Source organism: Rattus rattus, chromosome 2 (assembly GCF_011064425.1).
Source record: "Rattus rattus isolate New Zealand chromosome 2, Rrattus_CSIRO_v1, whole genome shotgun sequence".
Classification (NCBI taxonomy): Eukaryota; Metazoa; Chordata; class Mammalia; order Rodentia; family Muridae; genus Rattus; species Rattus rattus.
This window is the reverse complement of record NC_046155.1, coordinates 163700011-163718294: the sequence shown is the minus strand read 5'-3', so window position 1 is coordinate 163718294 and position 18284 is coordinate 163700011. Positions and strand designations below refer to the sequence as shown.

The window sequence follows — 18284 nt, the reverse complement described above, 5'->3', positions numbered from 1 at the left end:
GACTGTTCAAACACACCAGTCTGTGGGGACATGGCTTTAGGCAGGGTGAGAACTGTAAGGAAGATGAATGCACATGGAAAATGAAGGTGCAAAGGTGGGAGAGTCCTCTCTCTCTCTCTTTCTCTCTCTCTCTCTCTCTCTCTCTCTCTCTCTCTCTCTCTCTCTCTCTCTCTCTCTACCTGTGGATGCAGGGCACAGATGGAAACTCTCTGCTCCCTCTTTTCATCCTAAGGTACCCACCTTCCCACCTTCATGAGGGCCATGATCCCAGTCCTCGCGAACTGTCTAACTAAATGGCCCCACTTCCAAGAGAGCAAGGACTTCCCTGACATCCTGGACTTCCCAGCGCCTGTTAAAGCATCTTCCATCTGTAACTGTAATTCCAACTCCTACTGCTGCCTGTCTTGGTGCTCTGTAGCTGTGAAGGGACATCATGACCACGGCAACTCTTATAAAAGAAAGCATTTAATTGGGGCTGGCTTACAGTTTCAGAGGCTCAGTCCATTGTCTTCATGGCAGGAGCATGACGGCACGCAGGCAGGTGTGATTGATGCTGGAGAAGTTGAGAGTTCTGCATCCAGATCTGTAGACAGCAGGAAGAATGAGACTGGGCTTGGCTTGGACTTCTGTAACCTCAGAGCCTACCCCAGCGGCACACTTCCTCTGACAAGGCCATACCTCCTAATCCTTTCAAATTGCCACTCCCTGGGGACCAAACATTCAAATCTATGATTATATGAAGCCATTCTGTTTCAAACCACACCACCGTCATTTTTCTTTTAATTGAAATTATTGTTTATTTGTGTCTGTGTGCATTTTCATGTGTGTCTGTATATGTATATGTGAGTGCACTACCCCTGGAGGCCAGAAGAGGGCATTGAATCCTTTGGAGCTGGAGTTCCAGACAGTTGTGAGCCCAGTGTGAGTGCTGGGACCCAAACTCCAGTCCTCATGAGTGAGCCGCAGGCATTCTTTAATCATTCAGCCATTTTTTTCTTTTCTTTCTTTTTGTTCTTAAAGACAACATCTTGCTATATATCCCAGGATGGTCTTGAGCTCACTATAGCCCAGGCTATCTCAAAGCTATGATCCTACCACCTCTACCCCACAAGTTCCAGCATTGCAGGTGTGCTTTACCAAGTCTGCCCATCCCCCCTTTCCTAAGACAGCTCCACATGCGAGTAAAGGAGCCAGTATTTTAAAGGCCACTCAAGGTGCCTGCTCAGGGACCGGCACAGTTTAGTGTTACCGATGACACCCATAGTCAAAAGGCCATGTAATCTCTTGTTCTGGCTAATTTCTCTGTTTATATGAAAATTAGGTAAAAGTAAGTAAATAAATAAGACCCTTTCTTAATATTCAGGATCCGCCAGACGTCTCGGTCAGATCTTTTGTCTTTAGGTTTCTGGCCACCAGCACGCCATGGTAGCATGGTGTATCAGCTTCCGAACAAGGCAATGGACCACAGAACCTCTGTGGGCCTCGGAGCTGTTACAGAGGTCCGATTCGTCACTTTCCTGCGCCACTGTGCGCAGATCACCCCCCCTCCTTTTCCCTTTAAAGAGGAGCTTTTGAAAAAGTGTCATACATTATTTATAAGGCCGTGTTACTTATCTGCTTAATACAAATGTCTTTGCTTAATGCCCGTCCTTTAGGTAATGAAGGCTGTAAAAGTGGGGATGAAGGAATACGAGATGGAAAGGTAAGCTGTGCGTCTCGGAGTAAAGATTAAGATGTAAAAAAAAAAAAAAACCAGCAATTTATGTTCCCCAAGCAAGTAACAGATGAGGGGCTGGTGCAGCACATGCGATCAGGTGGGGATTATACGCGGCCTTGGGATCCCAGGCAGAGATTATGGTCCCTCTGGTGGCCGCCACCTCCCTGGCTCCTGGCAGAGTGTTTGATGGTAATGGGCCTTGATAACTTTCCAGGCTGCTTTAGTGGCCCATCATTCCACTCCCGGACTTTGTTTCTGCAATTTGTGGGGGAAACTTTACCCAACGGCCACTATTGCGCCTCCAAAAGCCACCAGTAAAACAGCTTGCTATTTTTATGTGTAAACACCACCATTATGTCTGCTGTGCTCGGGCGACTGGGTCGAGGGATGGTTAAGTGGCTCCTAACGCTCCCTGGAGAGCCCCATCCGCCTCCAGCTCCAATTAGGCTTGCCGCTGGCTCGCAGGTCCACAGGTCGGCATGCCCAGGTGCTTCCTAAGGAAGCCTAGCTCTGCTCTAGGACCCAGACCAGATACCCCACCCCATCCGGGGTCTCCCATCAGTGACCACACGGTGACCCACAGCACTTGTCGCCATTCCCATCCCAAGTTCCCTTTCCTACCTGGATGTGTATGTGCTTGACAACTGTTACCCCATCGCCCATGCTGACAGCCCCCAGCCCCTCTTGGTGGCCGTCAGGCCTGCCCTGCGCCAGGGGGAGCCGATTCTTTTCCGCTGTGTCTTCCAAGGGCTCCTGTCCCTGAAAGGACATTGAAGCTGGCTCCACAGTGTGGTGATGTGACTAGAGTTGGGCCTTTGAGATGGGGCTCTATCGAGAGGCCCTCGTGTCACTGGGAGTCCTGTACTCAAAGGTAGTTCTTGTGAAAGGATTGCTGTAAGAAGGGCCAACCCAGCCACACCCAGATCTCTGACTTCTTAAGTGGCCAAACAAGCGAGCCTCATCTTGAACTTTTAGCAAAATTATAAGCTATACAAAATTCTTTTCTCATAAAATAGCCCATCTTGGGTATTTTAGTACAATAGCAGAGAAAGGACTATTATGCTGTCCCAACCCTCATGGCCTACATCAGTGTAGATGCACACTGAGGCACACAGGCGGGGCCAGCAGCGGCCAGCATGACACGTGTGTTCACGGTGGAAACAGAGGCCTTTTTCAGAGTTTAACCCTGAACGGCGAGCTGAGTGTCTAGAGTCCTCTTCTTACCCTGAAGGACACAGAATTGTTAAAATGGCTTTCCTCAGCTCCTGTGATGTCCCAGGAGGGGGCATGTAACCAACTGTCTATCAAAGCCGAGGGAGCCTCTGTCTCACCAAGGACACCGGGGAAGGGCGTGCACAGCCTCTTTGATTACAGTTTGCACAACATCCCCCTCCCCCTCAAGGATCTGAGATGAGAGCTATCCGGCTAGCCCAGGGTGGAAGGCGGAGCCACGAGCCCCTCAGACTGGCACTGGCCCAGAAACCTGTTCCCAATTGAGTTGACTCATAGTGACCCATAACAGATGCCTCAAATAAAAATAACCAAGAAATCAGAGCAAGAATAGCACATCGCAGCATGGGGCCCCCATCACCTCTGCCTGCCAGTCAGCTGTGCCCTGTGTTGTAGGAGGTTGTCTCTTGAAGGGACCCTGAGATACCCTTTCCTCAGCCCTGACCCTAACCCTGCTGCCACCCATAGGCAGAGCTACATGAGCTTTGGGTCTGGAGCAAGGAATGCCTTGGTAGAATGGAGGGGTTTTATTTTTCAGAAATGAAAAAGGTGTTCTTATAGCATAGTGAACCCCGAGGTCCTCATCTATGGTTGTTTAGTGTTGTGTTTGTGTTTTGGTTTGCTGGCATATGTGAACAGCCCAGACATCATGCCATTTCTCATGTAAATATTTCAGGAGATGTCTCAGGCAGTGAGACGTTTCCCTTTCTATAACTACCCTGCCATTATCCCGTCTAACCATATAAATAAACAATACAGGCAGATTTCTGTACGTGAGCATCCTGCATCACGGATTCAGCCCACCGTGGCACCGACTTCTATTTAATTTGAGTCAGTAACTGAACACTCGCGAGCCGTTCCTTGTCCCTCTCCTGCAGGCTGCACAGTGCAGCCCCTGCGGACATCGTGTTGGGCCTTTTAAGTAACCTCCAGTTGGTTTGAAGTGTTAGGGGACGAGGTATGGGTACGAGCCGCTTGGGTGTCTGGGAAGGCTTCTTGGTGTCCACAGGGTCCTTAGAGTCAGTCCCTTCTTCTGCGAGGACTGACTGGGACTTCTCGAGGTTAGTTAGTTGGTGTAGTACGTGTGCGTGGGCACACACACACCTAAGCATGCCTATGGAGGTCAGAAGATTATCTCTTCTCGCTCTTGAGTCCCAAGGATCAAACTCAGGTTGTCAGGTTTGGAGGCAAATCATGTTGTCAGCTCTCTCTTATGGATGTTTGTGTGCATGCATGTGTGTGTGTGTGTGTGTGTGTGTGCGTGCGTGTGTGTGCGTGCGTGTGTGTGTGTGTGTGTGTGTGTGTGTGTGTGTGGCCATTACATGTTAGTTATGTGTACCATGTGTATGCAGGTGCCTCAGGAGGGCAGTGGATCCCTGGAACAGAAGTGACGAGCAGTAACTCCACCTGATGTAGGTGCTGGGAACCAAATCTGGGCCCTCTGGAAGATCACTAAATGCTTTTGACCCCCAAGCCCTCCCTCCAGTGCCCCGACTATAATTTCTTAGCATTATCCTTTACTTCGGTCTACACTGATGTAAGTGTCTTTCCTTTTTGGATTCTTTGGTTTCCTTAAACCAAGATTCAAACAGAGGCCGTGTATTACACTGGGCTGCTAGGTATCCTGGGGAGAGCTTGGTGACTGGATCTCTGAGTTATGGGCACAGCAGTCTGAAACTTCGCCAGCACACTGGCAGGGGTCTGGCTAGGTGTACAGAGAGTGCCAAGTGCAAAGATCTGGCATGATGACTGGCTAGTTTTCTCATGTATACCATGTATGCCACATCCACCTATGGCCCATAATAGAAGTTAGATGGCTAGATTCTAGAGCAGTGATTCTCAACCTGTGGGTCTCAGCCCCTCTGGAGTTGCATATCAGATGTCCTACATATCAGATATTTATATTACAGTTCATTACAGTAGCACGATTACAGTTATGAATTAGCATCAAGATACCTTTATGATTTGGGGGTCACCACAACATGGGGATTTGTTTTAAGAAGGTTAAGAATCACTGCTGTAGGGGTTAGGGATTTAGCTCAGTGGTGGAGCACTTAAGCCCTGGGTTGGGTCCTCAGCTCGGGGGGGGGGGTAGGGGGAGAATCACTGCTGTAGAGGATATAGCATCTGGCTATGGGCCTCAGCCAGTGGGAGCACCCGATCTTTGGGTCCCTGAGAACTTAGAATAAAGGGGCTGGCGAGAGTGGGCTTACAGGGGAGAGTGGAAGAGGTGCTAACAGGAATGGGATGCAAAGTCTGCTCCTGGACGTAGTGGAAAGACAGTGGTCCGTGGATGTCATCACATCTGAAGATGTCTCCGCCCAGGTTTCAAGCGGGCACTCCCCTGCCCCTTAGACATCTGTGGCCATGAACTGGGTCGACTCTTAGTCCCAAGCTCTCTTTCCACAGGTAGGCCTGTCCGTCACTGCCTGGGCCACTTTCTGGCACCACTGCAGTCTGTGTCCATGAGAACCTGGAGATGTCGCAGGAATTGTGTCTCATATTTATTCAGTCACTGGTATGAGGAAAAATACCTGGGTTGGATGGATGGACAGATGTGTGGAAGAGAGAAAAAAGGGATTTAAGCTATTTTTCTAACATCCTGCATGCCACTGGAGACTTGAGGATTATTCTCAAGTTGAAATCAGAGCCTAGAAGCAGGTGTTGTTGGCGACCCAGGGCATGTGGCCCTTTTAGCACAGACTGGACCGCTGGGTAGACATATCGGTCAAGGTAGCCCTAGTGTGATGTGGACTGTGGACTCGAGGGGGCAAAAGGAAGCAAGCTTCCTTTTCCCGTGTGCTGATAGTGCTCTGCACTGATGGCAGGCATCCTTCAAACCTGCAGGGCAGGGATGGGGCAGGAAGACTCCCAGCCAGGACTGGAAGCTGGGGTGGAAGGCGGGCAGCACCAGACAAACAGCTTTACCCTCTCAGGGATGCCAGCTAGGGACCTCAGTCTAAGCCCTGCCTCCCTCCCCCTTTTTTAATTATCAGAGATTTATTATACAATCTTGAGGGCATGTTAAAAAAGCGTAAGCTAGCTGATGTCGTTTACGAAGACACTGCCTTCTCCTCTGTGCTACGCCTGCCAGCAAGGAAATGAAAATCATTTTCCAAAATCGAGGTGTAGTAAATTGTGTTAAACCAATAAGACGTTAATGTTTGGACAAATCGGGCTCGCCCAGCATCTGACTCCGGGCCCAATCAGGCGGTCCGTTTTACCACCTCATATTATTTAATGTTAGTGGCGTAACTGGCTTGTAGCTGGCTGGCATGGGGCTGGCAGCTGAATCAATTACCTGCAAACACTAATTTAGAGCATGCTCAATTGGCTGTGTAAGCAGGTCCCGGTTCACATTTACTACAAGGAGATTAATAACTTGAGGACATTGACAGCCTGGGACCTTAATTGGGATTGCTGTCTCCCCCACTCCCATCTGTGAAGGGGCGATTTGGGGCCCTCATGGCAGCTTGTGAGGGTGGGTACTATGTGGAACTTAAAAGACAGGTTCTGTGGGTGTAACCATGTCCCATGGCCTTGCCCCCCACCCCATTCTCCCGAGTGAAGAAATCCGTCTTGACAGTCTTTAACCCTCCTGGAACCCGCCCCCCACTAGGGCTGGGTTTTTCTGGGTTCCTGTCACAGGCAATTGCCCACAGTGGTAGCCTCCTGTTTTCTTTTAGAGTTTCCAGTGTTAATGAAGAACTTGCCCAGCTGTGCGTTTTTAAAATGAAAGGTCTTATTGCTTTTTCCTGCACTTTGGACAAATGGAATGAGTCATGTGTCTGTTGTCTTCAGGGTGCCTGTTATGTCCAGATTGGGGAGGTGGGGGAGGGACGCAGCCTGAGGGACTTCCTCTCTGTATTACATGGATGTCACACCTTTACACACTATGCACTGATGCCTGCCACACACATCCCTACACCCCCATGCTCCTGTATACACCGCACACACGTGTCTTCTGTGCGCCCAACCTGTTGCACACTGTGCACACATCACACTTCACACTCACTAACACACTCACACCACACATCTCAGAGATACACATAAACCACTAGTAACCCCCCCTGAACTCACCCCAACTTGGATATTTCATCCAAGCCTCCAGGTGCTGGGACTTCCAGTGTACCAAGGTCTCAGGTTGCAAAACCCTAGCCATATTCACTTCAAGCAGGCCAGGTTCTTTTTGTCTTTAAGGGACTAAAAACTTTAATCCAGTAAGGATGGAGGGAGGCTGAAGAGGGAGGGAGGCAAAGCCCCAACTTCTCCTGGAGGCCAGAGCTGCAGGGAAGCAGGCAGTCTGCAGAACATGGGCTCTGTGGGCCCTTGGCTGCACCGCTCACTCTGGGTAGGCGAGCACTGGCTGCTCTGGCAATCTGCTGGAGCAGATCTCTGGAGTCATGATTCTCAGGCTTCCCTTCTCCCTCATCTTCCTCCTCCTCTCCCTTCTCTCCTCTTCCTTCTCCTTTCCCTCCTCCCTTTCCTTCTTTCCCTCCTCTTCTTCCCCACCCTCTCCCTCTCCCTCTTCTTCCTCATCCTTCCTTCCTTACCTTCCTCCTGTCCTTTTCTCATGGAGATGAAACAGGACTGAGCACACAGACAAAACACTGCCATGGCCCTCCAAGTCTGACACGAAACTCAAGAGCTTTGCTTTGTTTGTCTGGTTTTAGACGAGATCCTCCCTTCCTTGTTCACCCGTCCCTCTAGGCACGCTGTCATCTCTGAAGAATGGCCTCTGTGCCCACACTGCCCTCCTCTTGTTCTGTGGCTTTCCCAGATGCCTTGTTTACTGGCCATGAGGTCAGACCCAGCCTTGTATGTCCATAGCCAGGGTCGGAACTCCTCCTGAGTCATTCAGCAAGATTGGTGGTGGTGGTGGTGGTGATGGCGATGGCCATCACTCAGGGGTCTGTTTTCTTCCTGAAAGACTCTGCAGATGCCCAGTTTCCAGCTAAGGGACATTCTGACCTGATCTGGCTCCAGCCTGGGCATAGCTGGACATCAGTGAGGCTGTTCCTAGTTTACTTGTCTGCCCCTTGTAAAGAATACTTGGGTTTTGTAGAGAAGGAGGTACTGGGGACAGATTTGGAGTGCAGACTGTCTCAGACCTGGGCACTGGGTAAGAGTTGATTAATGTCCCTTCTCTGTGAGCCTGGTTATATTGCCCATAGGTGGTTCCAGTACTTTCCATATCAGACATAGCTGCTGCATTCAGCCAGAGGTGAAGGGTGAGAGCTGTGTGTAGTACAGCTCATTCAAAAGGGGTGGTGGATGGTAGTCCACCGGGAGCCCACATCTGGGTTCGGAAAACCCTTTATGGCCTTGGTGGCCTGATGTTGGTTCCTTGCCAGCACTTCCTTGGTAATCCACCAAGACAAAGGTCAGCAACACCCCCACCCTACCTTCACCCCAAGTGTACTCATGAGTGTGCAAGCATGTGCTCTCTGTAAAGGTGTAGTCAGGTAATGAACTGGTCCATGCCGTAGAGACGACACCATATAAAGCAGGCATTCTCTCCAATGCCAGAGGTGTCAGAACCGCAGGAGGGACCCGCTGGGTGCTTTTGTGGGTCTGCGCTGTTTCAACACTAAGGGGGTTCTGTTTATTTCAGATAATAGATAATGTTTATCATAAGTTTAAGGAAGCCGTCTTCCTGGCTTGCTTGGAGATTGTATCAGGAAAGGATGTGGAATGCTATCAGCTGCCTTTTAAGCTTCTTCCTTGCCTGAGGAGGAGGGGGGGAGGGGGAGAGAGAGAGAGAGAGAGAGAGAGAGAGAGAGAGACAGAGACAGAGACAGAGAGACAGAGACAGAGATTGAGAGATTCAGAAAGTTTTCATTTTTTTAAATGTCTTTAACATTTTTATCTTCTCTATTTATGAGTGACTATGTGTGAGTGCATGCCAAGTCTGGGGTGTCCCCGGGCAGCCAGAGGAGAACACCAGTCCCCTGGAGCTGCACTTAGAGATGGTTGTGAATCACCTGAATCAGGGCCTGGGAACCAAACTTAGGTCTTCTGCAGGAGCAGGAAGGGCTCTCGAGTGTGGGTAGAGAGAGCTGGGAGCATAGGAGAGCGTTGTTGGCACACTGCCTCAGCTTCACCTTTGCTGAGATTGCTGTGGAAGGTTTGGTCCCTCAGGAGCAACACTGACAGCTGGTTGCTGTTATCCGATCCGCTCTGGTTTCTCAGCTTTCACCCAGTGTCTTCTCCTGGCTGAGGAGACCCTACGGAATCTAGTTGTTCTGTGTCCCAGTGCTCCCCTGAGCTGTGGCAGTCCCTCGGCCTGCCCCTGTTTGTGATGACCTTGACAGTTGTAATGAGCCAGGCTCAGGTGATGGGAGGGCATCTCTCTCCCCATTTCAGCTCCTCAGGCTTACTCTGGGCTTATGCGATACTTGGAGGAAGTACAGTACCATTGTCATCAGAAAACAGCGAGGCCGTACGTAGCTGTCGCTTGATGTATGCCTGTCGGTGTGGACCTGGTCACCTGCCGAGGTTTGCTTTGGCTTGTTTGGTTTCTGCTGTGAGGTGACTCCCACCCTCCCTTCCCATTAGTTCGCTCTGCTAGAGGGCACCGTGCACAGGCTGCACATAGGCATGGGGCGGGGGCGGGGGTCAGTTCCACCTCCTTGAGGGGGACCTGAATGCCTTACTTATGAAGTCTAGGCGCACGGTGCTCTCTTCTCTCCTGGTTATTTACTCAATGTTTTATACTCATTTCTATTTAGACTCTCGGATGCTTAGTTTAGATTTTGGATTGCGATCTGGGCTGAGGCCATTCATCTCAATGCCCCAGCCGTTCTAACCCGGGGAGTCGAAGTCTCTTTCATTTGGCTCTTGTGTCTCTTTGATAAACACCTGTCATTTTGCCTTGCAAGCACTCCCCTGGCTTTCTCTCTGATTGCAAGCTGCTCCAGGCTCATCGTGTATATTCTTTGTTCAAGCCCCCGAGGGACACATTTCTCTAAGGCATGCCAGTTGCTGTTACTGGAGAATCATGTCAGAAACCAGGACTGGGGGCTAGAGAGGTGGATCAGCCAGTAAGAACAGCCGCTACCCTTGCAGAGGACCTGGGTTTGGTTCCCAGCACCCACATGGTGGCTCACAACTGTAATTCCAGTTCCAGGGGATTCAATACTGTCTTCTGGTATCTGTGGGCCCCTGCACACCTGAGGTATACATATAATTACATATAAGTAATGTCTATGTTTTTTTTAAGAAAAGAACCAAGGTTTAGAAGTAAGCATGCCTCAGGTGATTGACAGTAAACTTTTGCCACAGAGCCAGAATAGCATCCCAGTACACATTCTGTCCTGCTGGGTACATTGCTGTGTTTAAAAAGCTGAAAATGGTGGGGGGGGGTGCGTGTGCGTGCACATGCGTATGTGCATGTGTCTGGGGGGGTTGTGGGGTGTGTGTGTGTGTCTGAGTGTGTGTGTATGTGTGTTGGGGGGGTGGAGTGTGTGTGTGTGTGTCTGAGTGTGTGTGTATGTGTGTGTGTGTGTGTGTGTGTGTGGGGGGTGTGTGTCTGAGGTGTCTGTGGGGAGTAGGAGGGTTGTCTTGTAGTTTTGTGGTTAGAATTCCTAGAGATGACTGTTCTGGATTTGGGTCCCAGCTCTGCCACTTAAGCAGCTGTGTAACCAGGCAGGCTGATAACATTGTACCTCCGATTCCTCATCTGAGATCTCTGTTACTAACCCTTCATGGCCTGGTTGAGCGGATTCAGTGAGTGTAGACATCGGTACTGTGACTACCACCATTCTGATCCACCATTATGGGGTTGGCTTATTAGCATTCTCCATTCACATTTTATATAGTCTCAGAACTCCAAATGCCTTTCCGCCCCTTAGCCACATTTAAGGTCATAGTATAGTTAGGGCACGCCCACCTCCACCCCCAATTTTCTCTTCTGGAGAACAGTCCGGAAAGCACAAAAGGCTGGCATCCTGTGGTACTCAGACTCCGTGTTGCAGATGGGCGTCCTACGGAGCTGAGCCCCTCCAGGCTCTCACTCGGAGCGTCAGCGTAGGATGGCTTCTTGGAAAGGTTTGACTTTCACCAAGGACTTTAATTACCCGTCTCTCCTTCATATCCACAGGTATATTTCCTTTCACTTTCCTGCTATGAATCCATGTTCTTCCTCTATAGATCAGTTTGTAACAGTTGGGTCTGCTTTATTGATCTCTGCGTACAGTCAATCCGTTCCTAAATTTCTTTTCTGGGTCCGTTGTTTGTTTGACTCATAGATTTCCAATTTCATCCTTAACTCCTTTCTTTTCTTTTCTCGATGCTTCCTTTGAATATCCATGTTTAAGCCTGTTTGAATGAATCTTAACTCTCTTCTCAGATAATAAATTGATTTGGGCTAATTTGCTATTGAGCACCCTTGGTCATATTTTAGTAAGTTTTGATTGATTTGGTTTTTGACCTGAAAAATGAACTAATTCGTTCCAGATTGATGTGTTTGGATTTTTCTTGGTTAACTTTTTGTTATTAGTCACTGGGTTAGTCACCATTTGTGCTAAAAAAAGAAAAGAAAAGAAAAGAAAAGAAAAGAAAGAAAGAAAGGAAAAGAAAAATCATTTTGAGATTTTCTTTGAGGCTTATTTTATAGTATTTTTGTCAGTGTTTTGTAGAGTACTAAACTCGTTTAGTTTTTAATTTAGAGTAAATATTTCAGTGCACACCCATCGGGTTCTGGTCCCATCTCTTCTCCTTCCTCTTCTCTCCTTGCGTTTGCTCTCAGACAGGGAGATGCACTTATGGGTGCCCCTCATGAGTGGCGGGGTTTGTCACATCCGTTCCTGGCTAGTGGTTTGAGGGGTGCAGGCTGCTGGCTGGTAAGTGTTTATCATGGTTGACCTTTTCACATGCTACAAGAAATCTCTGTTAACTATTTGATCAGAGTCCTGAATTTTATTTGTATCTGATTTTGTTAGTGGTCTTTTTCTTTCCTTGTGTTCCGTTTCCTGCCGTCTTTGTTCTCTTGTTTCTGTTTGTTTGTTGTTCATTTTTTGGTTTTTGCTTTCTCGACTTTTTGAGACAAGATCTTGCTATGTAGCCCTAGTTGGCTCCCTGCCTCTGCTTTCTGAGGGCTGGGATAGAAGGCAGGCATCACCACATCAGGGTTGGTTTTTCAGATTTGTGTGTCTGTTTGTTTTTATGTGTGTGCAAGTTTGGCCTGCTTGGAAGTGTACCACATGCATACAGTGCCTGTGGACACCAGAAGAGGGCGTTAGCTCTTCTGGAACTAGTTGGAACTAGTTTTAGCTAGTTGTGAGCTGCCCTTTTGGTGCTGGAAACTGAACCCAGATCCTCCTCTGGGAGGGCAGCGAGTGTTTTTTTTTTTTTTTTTTTTAGATTTATTTATTTATTATATATGAGTGCACTGTAGCTATCTTCAGACACACCAGAAGAGGGCCTCAGATCTCATTACAGATGGCTGTGAGCCACCATGTGGTTGCTGGGATTTGAACTCAGGACCTCTGGAAGAGCAGTCGGTGCTCTTAACCACTGAGCCATACCTCCAGCCCCGCAGTGAGTGTTTTTAACTGCTAAGCAATCGCTCCAGCCCCATGTTTCCTTGCTTGTTTATTAGTTGTCATTTATTTTGTGGTGCTGGGGATAGATCCCAAGAACCTTGTACCACTGAGCCACACCCCTGCCAGACCTTTTTTATTTTATTTTTGAATAATCTTCTCTTTGTCCTGCCACTCACTGTAAATGCTAGTTGGCCAGCAAGCCCTGGGTCCACTTGGCTCCTCCTCCCCAGCTCTAGTCGTATAGAAAATGCCATGCCTGGGTGCTTTTGTTTGTTTGTTTAATATAGATGGGTTCTGGGAATTGAACTCAGGCCCTCATGCTTGTAAGGCAAGCACTTACTTCTAAATCAGAGTTTATTCGAAATAGAAGGGTCTTATTATATAGCAAAGCCATTCACAGTACTGTAATGGGCTGGGGTGTAGGTCTGTGGTAGAAAAGCTTCCCTGTGAGTCAGAAGAATGTGGGGTCAGATACAGAGGTCAAGGGACCTGGCCGTTAGTAATAACCCAGGGTCCTTTTGGCCCTAGGCTTGCTCTATAGTCACTGTGCTTTGCTCTGTCAAGGTCAAGAAGGCTGCCAGATCTTTAACACAAATGGGCCTCTTCAGAGACTTTCAGTTGGTGTAAAACCCCGTTCCTACACCAGTGGAGAGTTCCAGGTTCACTTCCTATAACCTTCTTCCCCCTGGTCTACGGCTCCTGAATTGCCGACAGTTTGTAACCGAACCCCTCCCAGTTCGAGCCCCAGTGTGACTGTGCTCCCACATGCTAACTGCCCACCTCACACTCACCAACACGGGAAGGAATATTCCCAGTGTGGCACAGAGAAACAGGAGAGTAGAGGCAAGTAACCCGCTAAGGCAAGTTCCCTTCACAAAAGAGACTCATTAAGTTCCGAACCTGCGGAGCAAGTACAGGAGGTGTGGAGTTCACTTCCTTTTCCTCCAGCGCAGCCGGGACTCTCAGCCCCACTGGTGGGAGCTGGACCTCAGAGCCTGACACAACTGGCTGATTCGTAACGGGCATGAGGGGCAAGGTATGATAGCAAATCAGGTCTCAGGAGCGTTCAGGGTCACCACAGAGTTTTACAAGATGGAGGAGGTTGCGGGAATATTTGTCCTCAGCAGTCTCTATCTTTGATAGGAAAAAAAATTTCTCACATGCTGAAGGCTGTCTAAACTTCCTCCCACTGCGACTAAAACCCTGAGGACGGCTACACTAGAAACAACTGATCTGGGCTTACAGTTTGGGAGATTTCAGTCTGCGATCCACTGCCTTGCTTCCGGGCCATGGTGGAACACGGCTGTCCACGTATGGAAGCCAGGAAGGGAAGCCCACGGGAAACAAGGGCAGGCTCTCTGCACAGACTTCCTTCCTCCAGCTAGCTCCCACCTCCTCCTCAGAGCCCAGCCATGAGGTCACCAGTGACAACGTTAATGTCCTGTATCAGCAGGGCCTGCTGGGAGCAGAGCCAACAACACTTGAGTTTTGGGGGAGACGTTTCTTATTTTACCACAACAGACATTGTGGCTCTGGCTCCATCCCCTCAGCTGACCGGGAACTGTCAGGTGGGCCCAGGATGCCTTCTGGAAGTGCTCAGGTACAGAAGGGGGTAGGGGTGTGGAGATTTAAGTTGTGGACAGACTGTGGGAGGTGACTCTCCAAAGAGGTAAGAAGTGGGGTGTGAGCTGCCCGCATACCTCCTCTCCTCAGACGTCTTCACCAGCTGGGGTTGGCTTTGCCGCCTTTTCTTTAGGGCAGCTGTAAAGGTAGTTTGGCTCCTGTGGGCCAACTTCTGAGGGAGGGTGGTTACCTAGGGGCCTTCACACCTTGTTGGTTCCCTCCTGCTAAGCCACACCCCTGCTCCTCCTGCTAAGCCACGCCCCTGCTCCTCCTGCTAAGCCACACCCCTGCTCCTCCTGCTAAGCCACGCCCCTGCTCCTCCTGTTAAGCCACACCCCTGCTCCTCCTGCTAAGCCACGCCCCTGCTCCTCCTGCTAAGCCGCACCCCTGCTCCTCCTGCTAAGCCACACCCCTGCTCCTCTGTTTACTTTTTTGTTTGTTTTCCAGGACAAGATTTCTCTATGTAGCCATGGCTGTCCTAGAGCTCTCTCTGTAGACCAGGCCTCTGCCTCCTGGGGTCTCACTAAGCTGTCCAGTCCGTTCTCTCTCTTATTCCTTAGCTCAGGTAGGCCTTGAATGTGCTACCCTCCTGCTTCTTCCTCCTCAGTAACTGAAGTGAGTGATGTTTACCTTTACCACCACGACAACCCCACGAGGGATCTTTTATCACAGCAAAGGCCAGAGCTTATATTTTGGTAGCCTCTGGGTTCTCCTTAGTAGACATCCTCAGTTTGGTCCATACAATGTTTTTTTTTTAAATAATTTTTAGGGTTTTTTTGAAATTGTAATTATGTCACTTCAGCCGGTCGTGGTAGCGAACACCTTTAATCTCAGCACTGAGCAGTGGTGACAGGACATGGCCTCCCCCAACTCTTCCCTCTACCAACCCCCAATCTTTTCCTCCCCAAGTCCCTTCCCACCTTTCTTCCCCAGCCCCTCCACCCCCAACCCCTGGACTTTCTATCACACTAAGAATGTTGATTCTCTCTTAGGTAAAAAAAAATTCATTCCAATGTCTCTATTAAGAAGGGGGTGAGGGGGACTAAAGGAGCACACATTTTAAAAAAGAAAAGGGCAGTGCTATGGGTGAAAACTAAAAAGGCTTTGTGTTTTATGCCTAAATGCCTGGTGGGCTCTGCTCCTGCCAGGGCCCTCTGGGCCTCTGAGTGAGCCTGCTCCCACCCCAGGAGCCCCACCCTTCCTAACACACTCCCAAAGAAGTCCCCTGGTAGGTCAGAGGGGTGCGGAGATCCCAAGCCCTTCTCAGAGTGGCTTGGTCCTCCCTCGGTGGTGTCAGGAGCCGTTGTGGGACCGTGGGGGGTCTGAGGAGGACTGTCCCAGAGGAGAGGTGATGTCAGTTTGGCTCCTGGCGAAGGCAGACAGTTATGATTAGCCGCCAGTTTCCTTGACGATTTTAGAGAATTCTCATCCAGACCTTGTACACGCCAGTGCAAAACGACGTTCCCTGTGGGAGCAATTATTCTGGGCTGGGAGTTTTTTCCCTCCCAGCTCTGAATTCTGTGGATGTCATGATGGGTTTAACCCTGGAACTTTAAAAGGCGTTTCCATATCCGCCAGTAGACACATCTGCTCCTGAAACCTAGAATCGGTTTTTGTAGCACACAGGGCAGGGCGGGAAAAGGATTCCTCCAGGCCACGGTAGCCACTGCCCTGCCCATGGGTCAGGGTGTGTTTGGCCTGGCTCGGTAAAGGGGCATAGGCGGTGAATGTTGGGGGCCCTCTGGGTTCTTACAGCATCTGTCCAAGAGCATGTCATAGTGTGGGACCCAGACTCCCATGGCTACCCTAGAGCAAGTAGATGAAGAATGCCTGTGGCAGCCAGTCAGCATGTCAGACCACCTCCCCTTGTTTAGACACAGCTGCTGTGCCTGCAGCTGCCACACAGTGACTCCCCACTCACTGACTCTGACACCCGAGGGAGCCAGCTGCTGCTGGTGGTGGATGGTACCCAGTGATGTTCAGACACCTCCAGTCAGGGACTGCACTATCAGGATCCTGTCCTGCCTGCAGGATAATGTGTTTGTCAGGTATCCTGGGTTGTAGCAACATCAGGAGCCTGGTAGGGGGTTGGGAGGGCAGGGCCTGTAGCCGTTACCTGCTGCTTGCAGACCTAGCCAGCTACCTTCACACGAATTCTACAGTCTTTGACAATCTGGTTCTGTGGAGAAAGAGTCATGACCTCACCTCTGCATCCCTACCTGGTCCTGCACACACACACACACACACACACACACACACACACACACACACAGACTCATTCATACACACACACTCATTCATATAGACTCACACATACTCATGCACACTTATATACACACTCACTCATACACTTATACACACTCCCACACAATCACACACCCATATACATTTATACACACACTACCTCGCACACTCTCATGCATACCTCTTAGCACTCATTCTGTAGACACGGGGTCTCTGTAACAGCACTCTAATAGCATTCTGTCTGTCTTTTCGATTTATGAGGGGCAAGGCCTGGCCTTCTGTGTCGGCCTGGGGTTGGAGCGGCTCCCATGTCACTGTGGCTGCTCAGGGCCATCCTATCTAGGAACATGAGTGTGTGGCTCTCCCAGTATGGAGTTCCTGGAGCTGCTTGGGAGAAGGCTCTCCATGTCCTCCCTGCCCCCTGGCATGGCAGGGGCCTGGGCGGCAGAACCTAGCTAAGCGTCATTTGTGCTGTTATTCTCTACCGGTTCATCAGGCAAGAGAAGCAGGCTCAGTTCCTTCCTAGACAGCTGATGGCAGTGGAGAAAGCTGCGTGGCCTCCCATAGGTGAGAAAGCCTGAGTAGGACTGTGAAGGAAGGAGGCAGAAGTCTGTCTACAGAGCCTCACCACCCCGGACAGGACGAGCAGCCGAGCATGCCCTGTGGTGGGCCGAGGGCTTGCTCTCTAGGCAACAGGGTGCTAGCAGCAGGACTGGAGAGAAGGTTCCTTTTGGATACAGTCTGCAAACGGGCACCTCCTCCCTCCCTCCCTCTAACCACAGTCAGTTGGCACATGCCCTGAGACTGTCGGTGGCACTGTGCAGGAGGCACAGGGGCTTGGCCACGCAAGCTGCACAGGCCTCATCAGTCTACCCGTGAGAACACTGCAGAGAGCGTGTAGCTTCGGCCAGAGCGGCAGTGGCAGGCAGTGTGCTAGCCAGCGCTGGTCTCCCTTATGCTGGCTTATGCAGAAGCAGCCTTCACAGTCTATATATTTCTAGCAACAGCCAGAGTCTTTGAATCATTTATCTCGGCAGCTCGTCTTAAAGCCAGAGAAAGGTGGAAATTCATCTGGGTCCTGAGAAAAGCGCCTGGAAGAAAAAAGTGTCTGGTGGCTGCCGTGATGGGTGGCACGCCTGGAGATAGCGCTGGTGGCTGGGAGATCAAACAGCTGAGGAATGGTTTTGTAGGAAGAACCCGGGGAATTCTAAGTAGATAATGAGGAGTGACTCTCTCTTGATTCATGGCGAGTCTTGGCAATCAATCTCAAATGCTTTGAAGAGGAAAGGAGCGAATCCAACAGGCTCAAAACCTGGCTGGGACCAGTAGTCTTTGCAGGGTGGAGTGGTCATAACCCCCGCTGGGGACGAACAGGTCCCCTCCTCTCTCCTAAAGATCCAGGTCTCCCCTCCACACTATGTCAGGGACTGGCCTGGACCACAGGGCTCCTCTGCCTTTTTTTCTGACTCCTGTTAAATAAGATGTTAACTTTGACCCAGGTATATTTTAAGTTTAGAATTCAAGTGAGGGTGATTCAGGCCCCTGTGGTTTGTGGCCACAGCCTACCTGAGTTTCTGGGGACCCTTCTGTCACCCCTCTGGCTTATAGGTACAGACAGGCATTCGTCAGCTCAGAGTTCAATAATAAAATACCACAGACTGGGAGATTTAACAACAGAAATTTATTTCTCAATGACTCTGGAAGCTGGCAGTCAGAATCAAGGTGTCAAGCCATGCCCAGTTTTTTATTGTGGTCCTGAAACCTGAACTCAGTGCCTCGTTTTACAAAAGCAAGCACTCCCACCCACTGATCTATCTCTCTAGCCCCATGTCTGCGCTTCTTCAAATACAGTCACATTTTGGGATCTGGGACTCCCCATGTGTGAATCCAGGAAGATCTCTATTCATTATTCGACAGTGTCTCTG

The 18284-nt window shown here is 49.9% G+C and overlaps 1 protein-coding gene across 1 annotated transcript in view; it reads left to right on the top strand.

The window, feature by feature from the left end:
• The window catches only part of Pepd (peptidase D), a 132988-nt gene that overhangs the window by 58573 nt on the left and 56131 nt on the right, over positions 1-18284 (top strand). Inside the window, exon 9 of the mRNA XM_032893865.1 lies at positions 1656-1702. Within this exon, the coding sequence (XP_032749756.1) occupies positions 1656-1702 (47 nt within the window). The remainder of the gene's footprint in view (positions 1-1655; positions 1703-18284) is intronic.